The sequence below is a fragment of the Motacilla alba genome, chromosome 10, assembly GCF_015832195.1.
Source record: "Motacilla alba alba isolate MOTALB_02 chromosome 10, Motacilla_alba_V1.0_pri, whole genome shotgun sequence".
NCBI lineage: Eukaryota > Metazoa > Chordata > Aves > Passeriformes > Motacillidae > Motacilla > Motacilla alba.
Window position 1 is genome coordinate 2,102,595 of NC_052025.1, and position 19,672 is coordinate 2,122,266.

The following is a 19,672-nucleotide window of genomic DNA, read 5'->3' on the forward strand; positions in this document are numbered from 1 at the left end:
GGAGAGTGTTTCTGCCACACTGGTCCTCTCACTACCAAGACAACCTACTTCAGCCAACTGAAATGCCAAAGTAGAGGAGCAAACCCCAAAAACTTGAATTTCCACGATCTCCATGTCACGGCCAGGTTACAAACCTGAGCATCTTCTGCACAGTGGGGCTGGGAGCACCTCTGGACACCTTGCCAGGACCTTCTCAGGGAAGCTCCCCCTGGGATGGAGCCGGGGCCGTCGGGAGGCCACGCGGGCACAGCCCTGCTCGATGATCTCAGCTGGGAACGCCACCAGGCAGTGCCCACGGGGGCTCGGAGACCTCTGGTCCCACCAGGACCGAGAGGGGCCTGGCAGCTCCAGGGTCTTCGTGCCATGTGGGACTGGACTTTTGTACTGTTCTCTAAGAAAAGTCAAGGAGATGAAGCCGTGTCGTAATAGGACACGAAAAGACGACACGGACACTGCTGCTCTCCAGGTGAACAAAAAGAGGGACCTTTATTTTCTGACTCCAACATTTATAGTTTTCCAAAAGTGACAGTGGATTGGAGGGTGACAGTGCCACCTCTCCAATGACACTGGACAGACCAAGAGTCCATCAATTCTCTCCTCCTCCATGAAAGAATGCAAAACATAAGTTGTTTACAGAACTGTGTGTGAGCAAAGTCTTAGAAAATCAGGGTGACAAAGCCGACCCTTCCCAGGGCTGTGCCCGCCCGTGTCTCCCCTCTGTGCCCTCAGCAGCAGCGCGGGAGCGGCCGCTCCGCTCTGGGTTAGGCTGGATGATCCAAGCGCCTAGGGAGGCGGGCACTCTAAAAAACACCGGGAGCAGCACAGCCAGGCTGGCTGCTCGCCCGCAGCCTCGGCAGGAGGTGCGAGCGGGCGGGCAGGCGGCTTGCCGGCTCATCCCGGAGCATCCCGGCGCTTCCCGGAGCATCCCGGGCGCGCCGCGGCTCGCAGCCCGGCGCCGGCTGCAGCGGAGGTAGGCTGGGCGTGGGGAAGGGGCTGTGGCTGTTTCTGCTGCTGCTGCTGCAGGGATGGCCCCCGTTCCCGGGGGATGCTGAGCAGCCCTTTCCCAGCAGGAAAGGGAACTGGTCAAGTGCTGCGGTAAAAACAGCGCTCGTTCTCCCAAGCAGCGTCCCACCGCCATCCGCAGCCTGCTCCTGAGGGACACGGACGGGCAGTGTCCCTGTCCCCTCCGGGTTATTCCCCGGGCGGTGAGGAGCTAACCGCGCGGGGCTCGGCCGTGCCCGTGCCGGGATTGACCCCGAGCGCCGAGCACAGCGCGGCCGGGCTGCTGCCAAAGAGCTCAACCGGCCAGGGAGCGAGCACAGGGAACATGCTGGGGATGGAGAACAGAGGAGGGGAGTGAGCTGCCCAGCACGTCTTGCTGTCCCTTTTTGGGGACGACCTGAGTATTGCAGGAGATGCCCTGGCGGCTCCAGGCCAGCTTTGCTGTGGGCTGTAGGATGAAGGGAGACCCCCGGGAGATCCCTGAGTGCACGGCCAGTGTGGGATTGCGGTGTCCAGGGGCACTGGGATGCACACACAGCCGTGCCAGGGACGAGCAGAGTGCTGGCAAGGGGGCAGGAGGCAGTTCTGTGGGGAAGGCTGGTTGGAGTGGATGTGTGGAGATGATTTTCCCACCATTGTTTCTCTGGGTGCCAGTTTTGGATCCTTCCAGGCAGCAAGATGACTCTGTGGAACGGCTCCTACCCCTTCTACCCTGGAGCCAATGCCTGCTTCCCCTTTGACACCACCCGGGCTGTCATTGTCACCGTATTCCTCTCCATGTTGGCCATGTTCATCATCATCCTGCCGGGGATCCCGAGCAGGAGGGTAAGTGGAGGGGCAGGGGCAGTTCAGACCTCTGGTCCCTACCTGTGCATCCCACATTCCTCCTCCTTCCCAGCCTCCAGAACAGATTTGGCAAGCAAACCTGCCCACGGGCTATGGCCAGAGCTCTGGGATCTCCGGAATGCCATGGGGCTGAGTGAGCTCCAGCCCATCCCAGCATGAGCACCAAACTCCACCACCCCCGATTTCTAAGGCAGTTAGAGCTGATCTTGGCTGGATTTCTCTGTGAACAAGCCGAAATTCTTTCACCAGAGCGGAATAGCAGGGTGAGGCTCAAAGATCTCACCCCACCTTCCCAGAAACCCCAGTGAAAGGAGGAGGTGTGTACCGGGCATGTCCCAGCACTGCTCGCCGGGCTCTGTGTGGCCAACAGACCCTGCCAGGAGCCACATCAGGTGCTTGTTGTGTGCCTGGCTTTGCAGCAGGGCTGGTTGAGGGGCTTCTGTCCCCCAGGGGACACTCTACAAATGCCTGGTCACTCCTCTTTGCCACAGCTGTGGCCAGCTGTCGACACATCCAAACACACTGAGGTTTGGATAAGTGTGGAAATTGCAGCTGGAGATTGTTAGAGGGAATGTTTCCACCCTCCTTCCCAAGCAAAGGGATGTCACAGCTTTCTCAAATGGGCTCATTTGATCTTCTTCCTCTGTCTGGATCTCCCTGCTGCCTCCCCCCGACCCCAGCAGGGATGCCACAGGGTACCCCCTGCCACCCACCCACAGAGCACATGGGGCGACTCCCCAGGGGAGGGACAGGTCTATTTCTCACCGTTTCACGTTTCTAAGTTATGTGCTTGGTGCTGAGGTGCCCGTGGTAAAATCTGGCTGACCCCTGTGCCTCCCCTCTGCTCATCCCTTACAGAGGCTCTTCTGGTTCCTGCGCTCGGTGCTGGGGCTCTTCATGGGAGCAGTGATCCTCAGTGAGTGCCGGGGTCCTGGGCAAGCTCATGGACGCCCAAGGAATGGAGGGGAAAGGTGGGGGAGGGTGAAGAGATCGGGCAAAGGCCAAGTCCAGCCCGTAGGATGAGGTCATGGGGAAGATGGACACGTGTCTCGTGTCCGGGAGGTGGCTCCAGCAATCGGTGGAAGGCGCCCATCTGCCTGCGGTCTGCAGAGTGGTGGCCATATCCAGGGCAGTCACCAGAACTCACCACCACCTTCCAGGGAATTCAGGCACGTTGGCAGGGCCTTAGGGGAGGAGCAGCACCCACACACCAGCCCCACTGCCACCAGGGTTAGGATCTGCACTGGGGCTGGGGAGAAACCAACCCAAGTGGGGCTTTGAGGGTCATGGGTTGATCTGAGGAGGGACATACAGGGCTGCTGCCCCTCGGGGCAAACAGCCCAGTGCTGGACTTGGGATGAGGTAGGTGATGCTCAGACCATGGTGACCATCCTGGCAGGTGCTCCCAGCACCAGGCATCTTGCTGCCAGGCTGTAACTAACCCCTGAGGTCTTCACAGATGTCCAGTTCACCAGAGACTGGGAGAGTGGCTGGGTGCAGGCAAACACCTCCTACAAGTCCTTCAGCCCTGTCCAGGTGAACGCGGACATCGGGCTGCACATCGGCCTGGCCGGGGTGAACGTCACGCTCAGGGGTGAGTCTGATGTCCCCACCTGCAGCTCCGGAGTGGCCCCGGCCCCAGCAGCTCTACAGCTGCTCTGCAGGGGCCCTTGCTCTGTCTGCAGGCTCCTGGACCCTGCTGTGCCCGTGCTGCTGGCTGGCAGTGCCCAGGTGCTGGCACAGCAGGACCTCAGCTGGTCCCTCCCGCAGGAAACCCGGTGCAGCAGATCAACGAGACCATCAACTACAACGAGCACTTTCCCTGGAACTTTGGGGCGGATTATGACCACAGCTACAGCCAGGGGCTGCAGAAGGGGCTGCCCAGCCCCATCCTCTACGTGGCAGAGAAGTTCAGCTCGCAGAGCCCCTGTGCCGTGCACAGGCAGTACCGCATCGCCGGCCACTACGTGTCCCTCACCCTGTGGTGAGTTACAGCCTGGGCTCAGCCCCAGCCTGCAGTGGGGAGCTGGGAAGGAGCAGGGAGAGCAGTGGGAGCTTTATGGAGCCACCCTTGTCACTGTAAGGCCCTGCCAAAGCCTTGGCTCTCTGCAGGATCTGGGGTTCTCATGCTTCCTGGCCTGTCATAGATTCATAGAATTGTGGAATCATGGAGTAATTTGGGTGGGGTGGGATATTGAAACTTATGTTGCTCTAACCCACCATGGGCAGGGACACTTTTCAGTATCCCAGGTTGCTCCAAGCCACATCCAACCTGGCCTGGAACACTTCCAAGGATCACTTCCCTAAATGTCTCCCATATAAAATCAGGACAGGCAGCCACAGCTGCTCTGGGCACCCTGTGCCAGGGCCTCCTCACTCTCACAGGTAGGAATTCCTTCCCAATATCCCATCTAACCCTGCCCTCTGGCAGTGAGAAGTTATTCATCCTCATCCTGTCCCTACAGGCCTTTGTTCAAAGTGCCTCTCCAGGTCTCTTGGAGCCCTTTTAGGTGCTGGAAGGTGCTCTAAAGTCTCCCCAGAACCTTCTGTCCTGTCTCAACATCCCCAAACCTCCTAGCCTGGCTCCAGAGCAGAGAGGCTGCAGCCCTTGGAGCACCTTTTGTCCATGTCCCCAGACTCCTCTGCCTTGATGTACAAAACTGAAAAAAATTCATTGAAGGGAAAACAGACGCAGCTGCAGGGCTCATGGTCCGAGATGTCTCCCACGGACCAGGGTAAAGAGTCCTGGGTGAGATCCACAGTGAAGGGTCTTCCTCTGCACGTCCAAGTGGGCACGGACCTGCCTGAGGGGAGCTCATGGTCATGATGATCCTCCCTGAGGAGCGACCATCAAGAGGAAGCTCATGGAACTTAGAGCCCTCCTGTGTGTTGTGATTGTGGAGTCCCAGAGCACCCCCACGAGTCTCAGAGGTCTTGGGAAAGGCGCTGCAGGGAAGAGCCCTGCAATTCCCCCATGAATGTAGGCTCCAAGTCCCTGAACTCATCTCCTTTTTCATTTTCAGGAAAAATAATTATTCCCCTCCAAACGTTCCTGTGTTTCAAAGCAGAAATGTTCATGAAAACTTTTTTTTTTTTCTTGGAATCAGAGAAATTTGTTAGGCTTGCCTCCCCAGGGAGCTAAATCCAAGCCCCAAGCACAGGGTAGGGCTGGCAGCTGGGTGCACTCCAGGTGCTGAATCAGGTGTGGGCATGGCTAATGGTGCAGTTCTCCAAACAAAGGTGTCCCTCGATGCCATTGTCCCTCGATGTCATTGTCCCTCTGAACACGTGGGAACTGCCCGGGGGTGACCAGTTGTGGACAATCACAAGAACCAGGAAAGAAGTTACTTTGTCAGGACTGTTACAATCTGATTATTAGAGACATCCTCTGCCCAAATTAGGGTGCAAATGAGGCCGTATGCTGAAGTCAATGGTATGGATTTTATGTCACAGGAAATATGATGTAGACAAAGATAGAAAGAAACAGAAAAGGAAACTGGGAGGAGAGAGAGTGAGAGAGAGACAGATTGAGTAAGATGTGACCACCCATGGAACCAGACAGAGCCCCATTGATGCTCTTTTCTTCTTCTCAGAGGTGGGGAGAGCCCGGTGCTGGGTCAGGTCTAAGTGGGAACACCAGGCACCCTCCCTGCAGAGGGGAACTTTTACACTTTGCCGCGCTGTGGATCAGGGGTATTGCTCCCGTGGAAGGGCTCAGAGTCTCGGGGGGCTTCAGGGGTCCTCCATGGTTCATGGCCCCTTCTGGGACATGACCCTGCCACGGACACCAGCGTTGAACCAGTTCTGCCCCCTCAGAAGGGGTGAAAACCCTCAGGCCGAGGAGGTGTGAACAGAAGCAATGTCCCCTGTGAACGGGACCTTCCCGGGAAGGGAGGGGAGTGTTCCAGGTGAGCCTGCTGTGTGAGGGAGGACACTGGCATGATAACAAACATCACCCTGCTTCTCCAGGGTCTGCCTCTTGTCAGCCTTCTCCCTCATCTGCCCCAAAACCCAGAGCTTCTGCAGTGGCTCCTCTGTCTTATGCACATCAGAGGGCTTGCCACCACACACCCCAAACCCCTCCTTGCCCCGTCCTGGGGGGAACCCGGCCCCAGCAAAGCACCTGCTGCCTCTGCAAATGGCCAAATGTTTGAGCTATTAAACACTAACCTTTCAGTCTCTCACAGGAACCTCCAGAGAGTTCTACTCCAGGCCCAGGCCCAGAGCAGGGCTGACGCCAAAGCCACACCAAGGTGCTTGGGGGCTGCAGGAAATTCAATGCTGAACATTCCCTGGTGAGGAGATCCCTCTCCACTGCTGCAGGATCTGTCCCAGAGCTCCACCACTCATGTCATTACACACTTGTTTGGGTTGTAAGGGACTCTAGATCAGGCTGACCAGCTATCTGCTGAACCAAGGCCAGCTGGACCAGGTTGCCCAGGGCTTTATCCCTTCTTTGGGTTATGGAGAGGAGACCCTGAGTAGATAGTCCAAGGCTGATGTTTTGTGCTCAGTTTTGTGGTCCTTTTGCAGGCTGGCCTTTTGCACGTGGCTCATTTCCATCCTGCTCTTCTCCATGTCCATCCTGCTCTATGGTGGCCAGATGCTTCTGCTCACTGCCACTCTGATCCTCTCCTCACTGCTCCTCTTCTGCACTGCGAGGAACACACTGAGGTGCCCCATCCAGTTTGGCCCAGTTTCCTTGAGGACAGACTATGGTGAATCCTTTTGGCTGGCATTAGCAACAGGTGAGTGCTCAGCTTGCTTCTGGGGCTTTCCTCCTCCATCCCTGCAGAGGTGGTGGCCCAGCAGCACCTCATCCCTTCTTTCTCCATGGCTGGTCACAGAAAACAATAGTTTTAGGTTAGAAGATTTTAGATTAGAATTACCAAGGTTGGGGAGAAAAAGAGATGAGCAGTCCAGAGAACTGAATATTTGAAGTTGCCTGCTGGATAGAGATTCCCTCTGTCTTTCAGGACCTGCTCCTCCTCTGAGCAGCAATTGTTTCCTTTGATCAAACCAGAATTTTCCATGTTACAACATCATCTCCAGGGAGACCAGCCCTTTCCCAGTAGCAGGTGGTAACTAATTCCCCCTGGGTGCTCCTCTTCTTCAGGCTAAACAAGCCCAGGTTCTCCAGCCTTTCCCTGTGCATGGTGGGCTCCAGCCACAACTCTCTGCCCCCGTTCACTCTTTTGTACTGGGGAGCCCACAGTGATGCCAGAATCGAGGTGGGGAAAGAGAAACCAGCACCTTTGCCTGCCTGCTGGGTGATGCCACACGTCCCTGGTGTGCAGCTGGGTGGAGCTGGGGCCCAGCAGAGCTCCTGCAGAGGGGTCACGGTGTATTTGCAGGGCTGCTGTGCCTGCTCCTGGGGCTGGGCATCATCATCCTCAACACTGTGCAGCCAGAGAAGCTGAAGCTCATCTTTAGCCTGGACAAGAGCAGCGAGGAGGAGCCGTGGGACAAGTCCTGCCTGCCAGCCCAGCCCAGCTGCTCTGCACAGGACGGGTTTATGGTCCCCCTGGGGGAGCTCTGCCACGGGGCAGCCACCCAGCTCTGAGGCACAGGGGAGGCAGGGCAAGGCCTGCAGATGCTGCTCCTGAATTCACCAAATCCAGCAGGAGACCAGGGGGGAAGAGACATGACAAGAACCGAGTGATGAGGATATCCCGATCTGAAAAAGTGTCACAAATACAACAGTTTTTGTTGGGGTTTGGTGGTTTTTTTTGTGGTTTTTTTTTTTCTGTTTTACTGCCCTTCCCCCCGGTCCATCCCAACAAACCCTGAGTCCTCCCCAGGATACAGAGATTAAAGCAGAACAATCTGGGGACAAAGCAAGTAACTGCAGACTCACAGTTATGAACCGAAGGAGAAGCAGAGCCCACAAGAGCCCCCTCACCTTGATGACCCTCAAAAATTCCCCCTGCTCTTCCCATCAGCAGCCAGGAAGCCGTGATGGAGCTGTGCCCCCCAGGTGCCCTGTACCCAGCAGCTCCTCTCAGTGTGAGGGGAGGAGCAGGGTGGCAAAGAGGAACACAATTCAGTAGGATGCTGCAGGAACCAGACCAGGAGGGAGGGGGGGGGGGGAGGAGGTGGGAAAGGAGATGCAACAGTGCCCTGGAGATCAGCTATGAGCAATTAGGGAGAGGTGAGCAGCACCAGTCTGGGCTCCTCATGACAAATGTTCCTTAGTGGGTGACCTTGAAATGTGCCAAGGAGACATTTGTCCTCAAGGGAAGGAGGCTGCTGCTGGGGACTTGCCAGAAGTGACCTTCAGATGTGCCCCATGGCCCCTCTTAAGAAACCAGCCCCCTAAATGTCCACAGTGGTTCAAAGGAGAGGGGTTTTAGTAAAGTTTTATTGAAAATAATTGCTGTGTAGGACAAACCACATTAATGACACACAAGTATCATCTGACAGAAATAAGTAACTTGCCAGCAAGGATCTCAGGAAGAAAAGTCAAAATACTGAAATTATGTACTTTACAATTAATTGGAGTGAAGGTGCCCAGGTTTCTGGCATTGAGATATAGAATCCCAGAATAGTCTGGGTTGGAAGGGACCTTAAAGCTCATCTTGTTCCACCCCCCACCATGGGCAGGGACACCTTCCACTGTCCCAGGTTGCTCCAAGCCCTGTCCAGCCTGATCTGGAGCACTTCCAGGGATGGGGCAGCTACAGCTTCTCTGGGCAGCCTGTGCCAGGGCCTCACGACTCTCACAGGGAGGAATTCCTTCCCAATATCCCATCTAACCCTGCCCTCTGGCTGTGGGAAGTTATTCCTCCTCATCCTGTCCCTCCAGGCCCTTGTCCCCAGTCCCTCTCCAGCTCTCCTGGAGCCCCTTCAGGCCCTGGCAGGGGCTCTGAGCTCTCCCTGGAGCCTTCTCCTCTCCAGATGAGCACCCCCAGCTCTCCCAGCCTGGCTCCAGAGCAGAGGGGCTCCAGCCCTTGCAGCATCTCCGGGGCCTCCTCTGGACTCTCTCCAGCAGCTCCATGTCCTTCTCTGGAGGCAGCTCTGCAGGTGGGGTCTCACCTGAGTGAGGCAGAGTGTGCTCTCCCTCCCCTGCTGCCCAGCCAGTCTAAGTGTGCTCTATCTGGGCAGGGATAACTTCATTCTCCACTCTCCTTCCTTTCCTGTGGCAACTTTTTGGTGCACACTAGGCTACAAGTTTCATCTAATAAAGGCCGAATTTGAAGGTGAAAAGAATCCCCCACAGCAAACTCCATGGTACATTTAGTCAGTCTTTTTTTCTGCAGCAGTTTTTTTTATTCCAGCTCCTGCAGCATCCAGCCTGCAGAACCTGGATCCATACCTGGCCTTCCTGGAGGCACCTGAACCACAAAATATCATGTTTGGGAAAGAAATGAGCAGGTTTAACCCCAGGCTTTTGGAGTGGCAGGTGCTCCCAGGCAGAAATGTGACCCATGAGCTGCTTCTCAGTTTCAGTGGGAACAGACCCTGGGAGAATCCCTGCACTGCAGGGGGCAGGGCATGGAGCAGGAAGGGCCTGGAGTAGGAAGGGCTTGGAGCTGGAAGGACATTCCTCCTGGGACAGGGGCCCCCAGGTGAGTGTGCAGCCCAAGTCTCAGCAGCTGTGAGCTGCTCTGATGGCAGCCTGCCAGCACAGCCTGCCCCTTCCAGAGGGAGACACAGTCTGGGAAGGTACTTCCCAGCAAGGACCCATCCCAGTGTGGACTTCAAGGCAGCTGGATGGGGAAATGCATCTCTGGGGACATCAAGAAGAATTTGTTCTGCCCTTTTGGGTCCATCTTCAGGGAAAGAGTGAGGACTTTCTTCTAGATGCTCTTGATTTCAGTGGGCTCAGATGGAGACAGGTCCTTGCTCTCAAAGTGGGGGTTGATGAACACCTCAGGCATTTCCTGGTACTCCTCTGCTTTGTCCTCACGGAGATCAAAGAAAGTTTTCAGCAGGTCCCGATTGAGGTGGTGCATTGCCACGATGGTGATCCCAACCACGAAACAGAGCAGGCCTGCAAGCAAACATGCACTCTGATTGGGTTCCTGTCACTCCAGCAGTGTCCCCACCCCACAGCTCTCCTTGGACTGTCCCCTGCCAGAGGACAATGCCTGTGCTTACGGAAGGTGGCCTTCTATTGTATGAGCTGTTCTGAGCATCCTTAAAACCCAGACACAGGTCTGAAAACCCAGGCAAGTGATCCCAACGTCTTTGCACCTCAGGAGCTATAAATGCCTCCGTTCCCTTGGGATGAGGATGGTGTTTCTCCTTTCCCCATCCCTCTCCACGTCTCTGCCAGGATCTGCTTTGCCAAGGCACAGGCTGGGGCTCTGGGGAGCTGCACTTCCCGCTTGGGGGGGAAGCCCTGGGACACAGTGATGTTTCCTGGGGCACCCCAATGTTCTTACCAATTGCTAGCATGAGCCAGAAGGATCCCCCATAGGCTACGTGCAGGGTGCTGGTGCCAATCTGGATCTGGCACATCGGGGAGTTCCTCACGGTGGAAAAGGAGAGCAGAGAGAAGATCATGAAGGCCCCTGTGGCCAGGAGCATGTATCCTCCATAAACAAGGACAGGCATGGAGAAGAGAATGTTGGAGATGACCCAGGTGCAAAAGGCTACCCTGGAGGCAAGAGAAGACCAAGAGATGAGTGGTGAGAGTGCCATGGATTAGGATGCTCTGTGTGAGGATTTCCATGGGGTAGGAGCAAGCTGGGCTCCAAGCACACTGCAGGAGGCGGAGAAGCTCCGTGGGCAGGCAGGAATGATCCCTAATCCCCTCGCCGGGCAAGTGCACGTGCAAGGCTCACATTGCCACATCCAGGAGGCAGAAACACAGATCTCCTCCCATTGCTCAGCCCACAGACAGCACCAGCCTCAAGGAGGCTGTGGCAGCCCCCTCCGTGTGTCTGGACCATCCCACTTACCTGCCCTTCCACATATGGGGCAGCATGGACCCTGAGAGCAGCACCCAGGACAGAGATAAGTGCAGGAGCAGGCAAAGGCCATTTGCAGTAGCTCTGCACTTGCTGAGGAGTTGGGCTACAGAGGAAGGCCTCAGCTATGGACCAGGAGCAGTTGTTCCATGGCGTAGCCAGGCTCCTTCCCTAGTTTCTGTGTCCCTGCTGTCAAACACCAAGCAGGGAGAGCAGCACTGCAATGGTTCTTGATGGCCAGCACGTGGGGCAAGGGACCATCTCCTGCCAGCTGGGGACCAGCTCTCCCCCAGCCCAAGTGGGCACTGACATATCTCTGACCTTGCCAAAGAGTCAAGATCAACTCCACAATAACAGCAGCAGATCTTTCCCCCACCTGATCCCAATCCTAGGTACAAAATCCACTCATAGATAGGGCTGGGAGAGTTCTTCTTGTGTCCATGGGCCTATGTGGGCCTCCAATGACAGCACTTCAACTCCATCCATGGGGATGGACTTCTGCCACCATCAGCACACCACAGCAAGGACCTGCAGCACGTTCCTCTCTCCTGTGCCCAGCCCTGTGGATTTGTCCAGCAGGGAGAACCAGAACTTCTTCTCTGCTCATCCTAAAGTGTCTACACTGCCCAGCAGGGCCCCCTCCATGCACACAGCTTCCCTCCTGGCAGGATGCCATCCCACCCATCCCAAAGGCCATGGGGAAAGGCAGCCGAGCTCTCCACAGCCCTGCATCTCCCGTGCTGGCAGCAGGACAGGAGGGCTCACCAGAGCGTGGCTGAGGCGTAGTGGCCGGCGATGCGGTACTGCCTGTGCACAGCACAGGGGCTCTGCGAGCTGAACTTCTCTGCCACGTAGAGGATGGGGCTGGGCAGCCCCTTCTGCAGCCCCTGGCTGTAGCTGTGGTCATAATCCGCCCCAAAGTTCCAGGGAAAGTGCTCGTTGTAGTTGATGGTCTCGTTGATCTGCTGCACCGGGTTTCCTGCGGGAGGGACCAGCTGAGGTCCTGCTGTGCCAGCACCTGGGCACTGCCAGCCAGCAGCACGGGCACAGCAGGGTCCAGGAGCCTGCAGACAGAGCAAGGGCCCCTGCAGAGCAGCTGTAGAGCTGCTGGGGCCGGGGCCACTCCGGAGCTGCAGGTGGGGACATCAGACTCACCCCTGAGCGTGACGTTCACCCCGGCCAGGCCGATGTGCAGCCCGATGTCTGCGTTCACCTGGACAGGGCTGAAGGACTTGTAGGAGGTGTTTGCCTGCACCCAGCCACTCTCCCAGTCCCCTGTGAACTGGACAACTGCCAGGAAAAATAAAGTTGGGGTTAAAGCAGGTCCAGGCTTTGCTGTGCTCAAGGGGAGAATCACAGGTGAGTGGCAGCATTCCCACCATGGCACTGGAAGGGAGTGTTAGGAGGGCAGGAATGCTGATTCAGCCACCAGGACGTGCCCCAACCAGCTCCCACACCCTGCAGAGCTCAGGTCCTCCCCTTGCTAAGCATCCACTCCCTGGATCCGGGAACAGCGGAGCTCAGATCCCCAGGGATGAACATAATGATCTGATTTCTCCTTGGACATCCTCTCCAGAACTTCCCTGCAAGCTCCCCACCATGGCAAGCACCACACCACCCAGGGACAGGGCTCAGAGATGAGCCTGTTTGTCAGCCGCAGGAGCAGGGTGAGTCTCTTTTCACACATCCAGCTCCCTGAATTGCACTATTAGCGAATAGTAAAAGGAGGCAGTGTCAAAAGGAAGCAGTCAAGAGGGGTGGGAAGTGTCATCGCAGCTGGGGCAGTCATTCCAGCTGGGAAAAAAAAAAAAATTGGAAGCATTTCTGGTAAATGTTTTTGGGAACAGGGTATCCTTTTCTGAAGCACTTCCACTTTGCAGTGGGCTTCATTTCCCAATGGGGAAAGTAAAGCCGACGGTTTGATGTCAGGCTGAACAAAGCCTTCCTGAGAAAATGTTCAGTTGCTGAGTCAACTTGTGAGGGCATTGATGCAGTGGGAGCTCCACAGGAATGTTTTTTGGCTGCAGGGGTGAGTGTGCCCTGCTGCTGCCAGACAGAAACTCTGACGCTGGCTCCTGAACAATTTGTTCTTCCCGTGTGCCCAAGCAGAGCCTGGCTGCAGCCTTGTCCCAGCGTGGTGCTGGATGGCCCTGCAGGGCTGAGCTGGGTATGGCTGTGGGACCAGCCCTGGCCTCCACCCCTCTGCCACCTGCAGCTGGCACCATGTTCTCAGGTGGCTCTGGTGACACCGCCCAGAACCTGGGCGTCCCCAGGGTGGCACCGCATGCTGGGATGGTCCCTGTGCCCCACAGCTGGTCCCAGTCTGGCTACCTGCTTCTAGTGCCTGGTCAAATCAGAGCTGAACCTTTCAGGTTATCCTTATTCCTCTCCTTCATCATCCCTCTCTGAGCAGTCCTGTAATCCATCTTGTCCTTCACAGCAGGAGGGATGCTTTGATTTAGGGCTGGTTTCTCTTGCCACCTGGCATCTTCTCTCCCCTCAGTACATCTTTTCTTACCCATTCTGTTGCCCTGAGTTGGAAATTCCACTGCCTGGTTTCCACCATCAGTTATTACAGAAGATTTCCTTGTTTTTACTGAATTAAATCCTCTTTTTCATCTCCTCTGCCCTTGCTCCTTGGGAGGTCATTACCCCACTACTGCAGTCTCTGCCCTGCCTGTGCTTTATCCCAGCCTGCTCCCTCCACATCCCTGCAAGGCTCCTCACAATCTCCAAACATGCCTGGCTGCAGCCCCAGGCAGCACAAGGGGGCTCACAGAGTGGGGGGAATAATGGAAAACTGGCGAGGGGGACTGTAAACACACTCAACCGATGTGTAGCTGGGGTGTAGGAAAACCCAGAGATCGCAGTGAGCACTGTCTAGCCTTGTGTGTTGAAGTGGAGCACCAATTGAACAAGCTCGAGATCCAGCCCTGTTACAGGGAAGATCAGAGCTCATCAGTGAGCTACACCTGCACAGATCCCTGCAACACAGGTGAAAACAGCAGGTTTGGTGATCCTTGGTGCCAGTCCCCTCCTTGTCTCTACCCAGTGCTGCTCTGGGGGTCCCCTGGAGGGCGAGGTAATGAAAATAAATCTGCTCTTTTCATTTCATCCTTGCTTTTGTGGTTGTTCCTGCACCCTGCCTGTGTCGGGCTGCACACACAGCTGGAGGAATGGGGGCTGTGCAGCCTGATGGGGCTGGGGCTGTTTGAGTTACAGCCAGCAAAACTCCCAGAAGTAACCACCTCCAAGCACCCTCAGCCCTGGTACCGGGGAAGGGAAAGCCCTTTTGGGAAGCTGTGTGACTGCTTTGCAGAGCAAGGGTAAGGTAGACCCCACGACCAGCTGTGGTTGTGCCCCCCAGCCCACATTTCCCTGCCGCAGGGTTTAATCCTGCCCCAGACCCATCCCCGAGCGCTGCCCGGCACTTACCGACAATCACCACTCCCACGAAGAGGCTGAGGAGAACGCGGAGAGTCCAGTACAGCCTCTGCAGGGAGACAGGTGGCACATCAGGCAGGGAGGAATAGCCCTGCCTCTCCTCCTGCCTCCCCCCAAACCCCCCGGCAGGGTCGCAGCATCCAGAGCCCCCCGTGCCCGGGTCACGCACCGCCCGGCCGCGGATGCCCGGGATGATGAGCAGGAAGCTGCAAGCCAGCGTCAGGAAGACCGCGATGACTATGATGGTGCTGATGTCAAACACAGCAGCCTTCCTCTGCTGCGGGTAGAAGGGGTAGACGCCATCAAAAAGAGTCATCCTGCACCTCCAGGAGCCTGTGGGAGAGAGGTGGTGACAGCGGGGACCCTGCACTGCCCTGCCGGGATGCCTCCAGCCTGCGGTGGCTCAGTTCTGGAATAACCAGCTGAGGGAGGTTCACCTAAAGGGTCCCCAGAGGGACAAGGAAATGTGACGCTGGAAGCGAGCGGGCGGGCAGAACACTCCTCAGCAGAGAACACGCCACCCAAAAGCCCTCGGTGGAGGAGAGGAGGTGCCTGGGGCAGGGCTCCAGCAGCCGGAGGGACTGTGACAGCCTGAGGAGCCACAAGCCCTTGTCCTGCTGCAGCGTGAGGAGCAGCCCCAGAGCAGGAACCTGCTGAGCAGCTCTTGCCTGGACAGGGCCAGGACTTTCCCTCCAGCAGGTGCAGCCGCTTTCCGCTTTGGGGTGGACTCTTGGGGGAAGTGCCCAAGCCCACTGGGGAACTTCCCGGTGGGGAAAGAATGCAGAAGCATTTTCCTTCAAAATTACAAGGAACCACTGAAAACATGGATTTCACAATAGCAGGATTATCCCCGGCCAAGGGCCAGCAGTGCCAAGTGTAACAAAGCCCACTACTCTCATTCCTGCCCATTTCCTCCAAGAAGATTTTCCCCAGGAGCTGCTGGCCTGGGGAAGGAGGAAGAGGAAGGATTGGTCCTGCACTTGGTGGAGAGGAGCCAGAAGCAGCCCCTATTCCCAGGATGAGCGTCCAAAGATCATTCAAAACTCTGTGAGCACATCTCAAGGCTAAAGGAAGCTGAACGATATAAAATTAAAAGATGAGTGTAATTCACACAGATGACTTTGAACTTCCTCTTCCAGCAATTCCACACCTTATTCCTGTGCCTGGGTTAGATCTTTTCTACCAAAACTGATAATATGCTCAGTCCTCTTGTTTTGCTTATTTACTAGCCTCTCTGCATGAAACTGCCCCAGGAAGTTGCTAAATTCAGGGAATGCCAGAGCTGATCTGACTCGTGTCCAAGCAGCGTTTTATTCTGTTCTGTATGGAGCAGGTGATTTTATTCTCATTTTCCAAAAGCAGTTTTAATCATATTTTTAGGTAAGATCCAACCCAGAGCAATTCGGCCACAAAAAGCTGGTTCCAAATCCCTGGAGGTAAGTGGGGATCACAATAATTATCATGGAACAGTTTGTTTGGGCAGCTGAATTGCTTTTCAATACATAAAGCAATATTTGATTTGAGAATAATTTTCTGTCTAGTAACCCAGATGATAACAGCAAAGAGTGGAACAGAGACTGGGATTTTACAATGGCTCTGGACCTGAATTTAGCTTGACTGCTACAGACTGACAGAGCTGTCGTGTGCTCTTACAAATCTTCTCTGGGGCTCTTTTGCTGTAACAGCTTTGGGTTCTTTCCTTGAAAAGCCAAACCCAGAGAAAGGCAGCCTTCAAGTCTTATGATTACCTTGCAAGCAGGAGCTGCAGCTGATTCCTGATGCTACTGAAGCCCAGCAAAACTGCCCACAAAACAGTCAGAGCCGCTGCAAGAAAAGAAATAAATGAGTAGTTTAACCTAGGACAGATTAAATCATAATGGCTTGAATTCCACTTGTTCCTGGTACCTTTGCCCAAATTTCCTATGAGATACAATGAAGCAGGAAAGATTTCCAAGTCTACATTCCCCAAAACACAACTCTTCAGAGTTTAAAACATTAAAAACCAGAACATAACATGGAGAATGCTGTCTTGTTAAATCTAAATTCAATTTTCAATCAACACCAACGGACGTTTGCATTTCCGTACTCTGGGACTTGTTTTATAGAGAATTTTCAGGGGAAAAACTCTTTTGCTGTCTGTCTATCTTTCTCCCTTGATTGCCCTTCTGGCATTTCTGCAGCTCTTTGGCATTTTTGCAGCTTTAAGTGGAAAAGTGATGCCTACAGCTCACGGCAGGAGAAACTGAACTTGTTGCACCTTGGGAAGCATCCTCTGCTCTGAAGCATTGCTGTGACCTTGGAGCCCCTGTGGTTCCCCCTGTCACAGTATATGGAGGGGGGAAAAACTGGGAACATCTTCAAGGAAGGATCAGCAGTTCAACAGAAATAGACAAGTTAATCTTATATTTTAAAATAGTCTGGATCTGGAGGAGAGAAAGACTAAGGAGGCAGAAAGTTTGCCCAAACCCCAGAAGTTTCTCCTTACAGAATCTCCATTTTCCTGCTCCAGAATGAATCAAGATAAAAGGATTTTTTTGGAAATGCTCAGCCAAAAAACTGCTGGTGGCAGAGCTAACAGCAATCCTAGCTGGGTTGCTCAGGGCTGCATGTTGGTATTTTCCATAGGGAAAAAAAAATCCCGTCCCGTGGAAACTGAAACATCAGAACTGCAATTCCCAGCGGGGGAAAGAGGGGCGAGGGGGCAACCTCGCTGCACTTTCTTGCCCCTGTAACAGGGTGGAATAGAGGAAACCGAGGGTTAACTGCAGATGGGAAGCATCCTCCCCTCGCAGACCCCCGCAGCAGGGACCGGGGTGGGGAGGTGCCGCCCCCTCCCATCACCTACCTCCTCCTCTTCTTCCTCCTCTTCTTCCTCCTCCTCCTGCTGCTGCTGCTGCTGCTGCGGGCGGCTCCGTCCCGCACGGCGCTCTTATAGGGCGCGGGCAGTATGTAACCCGCGGCAGCGCCCGCCCCGCCGCACTCCCTCCCTCTCTCCCTCCCTCTCTCCCTCTCTCCCGCAGCTCCGCTCCGCTCCGCTCCGCACGCAGGTGAGGCCGCACGCCCGGCGCACCGCGGGGGACAGCGGCACGGGCCACCGGGGACACGCGTGTCGCTGCCCGGGAGGGGATCGGGCCGCGCGTGGGCGTGAGGCACGGGAGGGAGCGAGGGCACGCGTGTCCCGCTCGCGGGGAGGAAAGGGAGGAGGATCGGCCGGCGGTGCGCGGGTCCTGCGCGGGGCAGCGGCGACGCTCGGGTCCGCGCTGGGGAGGATGTCTGCGGGACCGGGGACACGGAACGGGGTGTTCCTGCCCGCCCGCGGGGTCGGCACCGCGCGTGTGCCCGCTCGAGTGGCAGCTGCGGGACCGGGAGCGCGCCTGAGCCCTCCGCCCCGCGCACGGCCAGGGCCGGGCACGCTGTCACCTGCGGGGCTTCTGCTGTCACTTCTGGAGGGGACAGGGGCTGGGACTTCTCCTCCTTTTCCTGCTGTGGAGACACGCTGGGATGGGGCCGTGCCCGGGGGATGGAGGGGTCGGGCCGTGTCCCCTGTCACTGCACGGCCCGGGGGCTCTGGGTGATGTGAGAGCGCGGTGAGGTGGAGCCCGGGGGTCGGGCCGTGTCCCTGTCACTGCACGGCCCGGGGGCTCTGGGTGATGTGAGAGCACGGTGGGATGGAGCCCGGGGGATGGAGGGGTCGGGCCGTGTCCCCTGTCACTGCACGGCCCGGGGGCTCTGGGTGATGTGAGAGCACGGTGAGATGGAGCCCAGGGGATGGAGGGGTCGGGCCGTGTCCCTGTCACTGCACGGCCCGGGGGCTCTGGGTGATTTGAGAGCACGGTGAGGTGGAGCCTGGGGGTCGGGCCGTGTCCCCTGTCACTGCACGGCCCGGGCGCTCTGGGTGATGTGAGAGCGCGGTGAGGTGGAGCCGTGCGTGGCCTCACCTGCAGGGTGCGGTGGAGCCACGCACATCCGTCCCTGCCGCTGAGGGAGAAGGCGCGGGACAGAGCGTGTCCCTGCGTGGGGACAGGACACCGCGGGCACAGGCAGAGGCCCCTCGCGTTCCTCCAGGGACAGAGTCCCTGCTGTGCTCTGGGGCACTGGGGGAAGCTGGAGACGCCGCTCGTCCCCGTGTGCAGATTGTCCGGGGAGTGTGCACACCTCTAGGACGCTCTGGGATCCAAGGCTGGGGACAGGTAGCCCGTTCTGAAATCCCGGGACTGACTGGGGTGTGGGGGAAGGTGGCAGTCCCCAGGTGTGTCCCAGTAGCACTGGGAAGAGATAGAAATTAACTGTGACTCACAAGGACCGTAGGGATCAGGCTCCAGGCTTCTGGAATGCCTTGGATCTGCTGTCCTCTGGGTGACCGCACTTAGGTTCTGCCATGGGGCTGATGCTCTCTCAGGATGCTGGTGTGTTCCACAATCCCAGGTGACCCGTGGCTCCAGGGAGAGCCCAGGGGACTCTTGGAGGCTGAAGCCCTAACTTTAGGGGAGCCTAAAGTTAAACCTTTAAAATCTGCTGTGATCAGGTGGAACAGGAGATCCTTGCTCTGTGGGAAGCTGTGTGTTTGCACTGTCTGACATATGGTTTTTGGAGGGGTGTGAAACTCCAGGCTCTGACAGGACACAGGCATCCTCTCTGATGGGAGAAGACAAGGCTGACAAGCTTAATTTCACTAGGTGCAGAGGGAGGGAGTGAATGAGTTTCCAAAGGTGGCACAGGGAATCTCTGGAAAAGCAGAGTCTGGAGGGGTCATCATTAAAATATTCCTGGAAAGCTTGACAAGGCTGTAGAAATAATCCAAACTTGCCAAGCTTTCCCTCAACAAGCTGCACCAGGGGCTTCCAAGGTCAGTCTGTGAGATGACCATTGTTACTGTATCACATTGGCCATGATCCAGACTGGAAAACCTCCAGAGTCTTGGACTGATAAGGCAATAATTAGATTTTAATTCCTGGGCATAAGGAGATAAAGGGTTCATGAGAACTGGCACGTCATCTCCCGGCTTGGGATGAGAGTAATTCCCATACCTGAGGGAAAGGGAGGTGTGCTCGGTGACAGAGGGAATTTTAAAACACTTGTTCTGCTGGAACTCTGTGAGGAGACCCAAGGGGAAAGGGGAGATGACCTGTGCTGTGGCTGTGGTGATGTGCTTTGAGCCTTGGCTTTGCTCTGTGTCTCCCGAGCCACTTCTGTGGCACCTTCAGACCTCGCTCTGGAGGGGGGTTGCCGCTGCACATTTTGAGTCAGGAGGAGACAAATCCAGCTGTGTCTCTGGGATCTCCCTTTCTAGAGCACAGGATGCCGTGTGGGCCTCTCTGCACAAGTCAGCAACTGCTGCCCCTGCTCAGGGAAGGGGGAGCTCCATCAGGGAGAGCTTTCAGGCAGGAGAATCCCAGTCCCCTGTGGCCATGGTGACAGCACTCTGCCATTCCTGCCAGAGACCACAGGCACCTCCATGCGTCACC

At 56.3% G+C, this 19,672-nt stretch overlaps 2 protein-coding genes across 2 annotated transcripts; one reads left to right on the forward strand and one right to left on the reverse strand.

Annotated features, from left to right (window-relative positions):
- The first annotated feature begins 1,680 nt into the window (after positions 1-1,680).
- On the forward strand, positions 1,681-7,455 carry LOC119705108 (dual oxidase maturation factor 1-like). Its single transcript, XM_038147148.1, has 6 exons — positions 1,681-1,827; positions 2,707-2,764; positions 3,308-3,442; positions 3,619-3,832; positions 6,382-6,596; positions 7,203-7,455. The coding sequence occupies exons 1-6, from the start codon at positions 1,681-1,683 to the stop codon at positions 7,409-7,411; spliced, it is 978 nt and encodes a 325-aa protein (XP_038003076.1). The 3' UTR covers positions 7,412-7,455.
- Positions 7,456-9,525: 2,070 nt separating this feature from the next.
- Positions 9,526-17,083, reverse strand: DUOXA2 (dual oxidase maturation factor 2). The gene is made up of 8 exons (XM_038147284.1): positions 17,053-17,083; positions 15,956-16,031; positions 14,377-14,540; positions 14,199-14,256; positions 11,919-12,053; positions 11,529-11,742; positions 10,236-10,450; positions 9,526-9,841 (listed from the first exon to the last, which is right to left on the reverse strand). The coding sequence occupies exons 3-8, from the start codon at positions 14,521-14,523 to the stop codon at positions 9,648-9,650; spliced, it is 963 nt and encodes a 320-aa protein (XP_038003212.1). The 5' UTR covers positions 14,524-14,540; positions 15,956-16,031; positions 17,053-17,083; the 3' UTR covers positions 9,526-9,647.
- Between the last annotated feature and the right edge of the window lie 2,589 nt (positions 17,084-19,672).

Excerpts from the sequence above, each read along its gene's own strand:
- DUOXA2 (XM_038147284.1), bottom strand. The coding sequence starts at position 14,523 with ATGACTCTTTTTGATGGCGTCTACCCCTTCTACCCGCAGCAGAGGAAG. Across the intron at positions 12,054-14,198 it reads CGTGGGAGTGGTGATTGTCG|TTGTCCAGTTCACAGGGGAC; the intron begins GTAAGTGCCGGG and ends TTTTCCTGGCAG. Across the intron at positions 10,451-11,528 it reads TACGCCTCAGCCACGCTCTG|GGTAGCCTTTTGCACCTGGG; the intron begins GTGAGCCCTCCT and ends TCTTGCCTCCAG.
- LOC119705108 (XM_038147148.1), top strand. The coding sequence starts at position 1,681 with ATGACTCTGTGGAACGGCTCCTACCCCTTCTACCCTGGAGCCAATGCC. Across the intron at positions 1,828-2,706 it reads CGGGGATCCCGAGCAGGAGG|AGGCTCTTCTGGTTCCTGCG; the intron begins GTAAGTGGAGGG and ends CATCCCTTACAG. Across the intron at positions 2,765-3,307 it reads CATGGGAGCAGTGATCCTCA|ATGTCCAGTTCACCAGAGAC; the intron begins GTGAGTGCCGGG and ends AGGTCTTCACAG.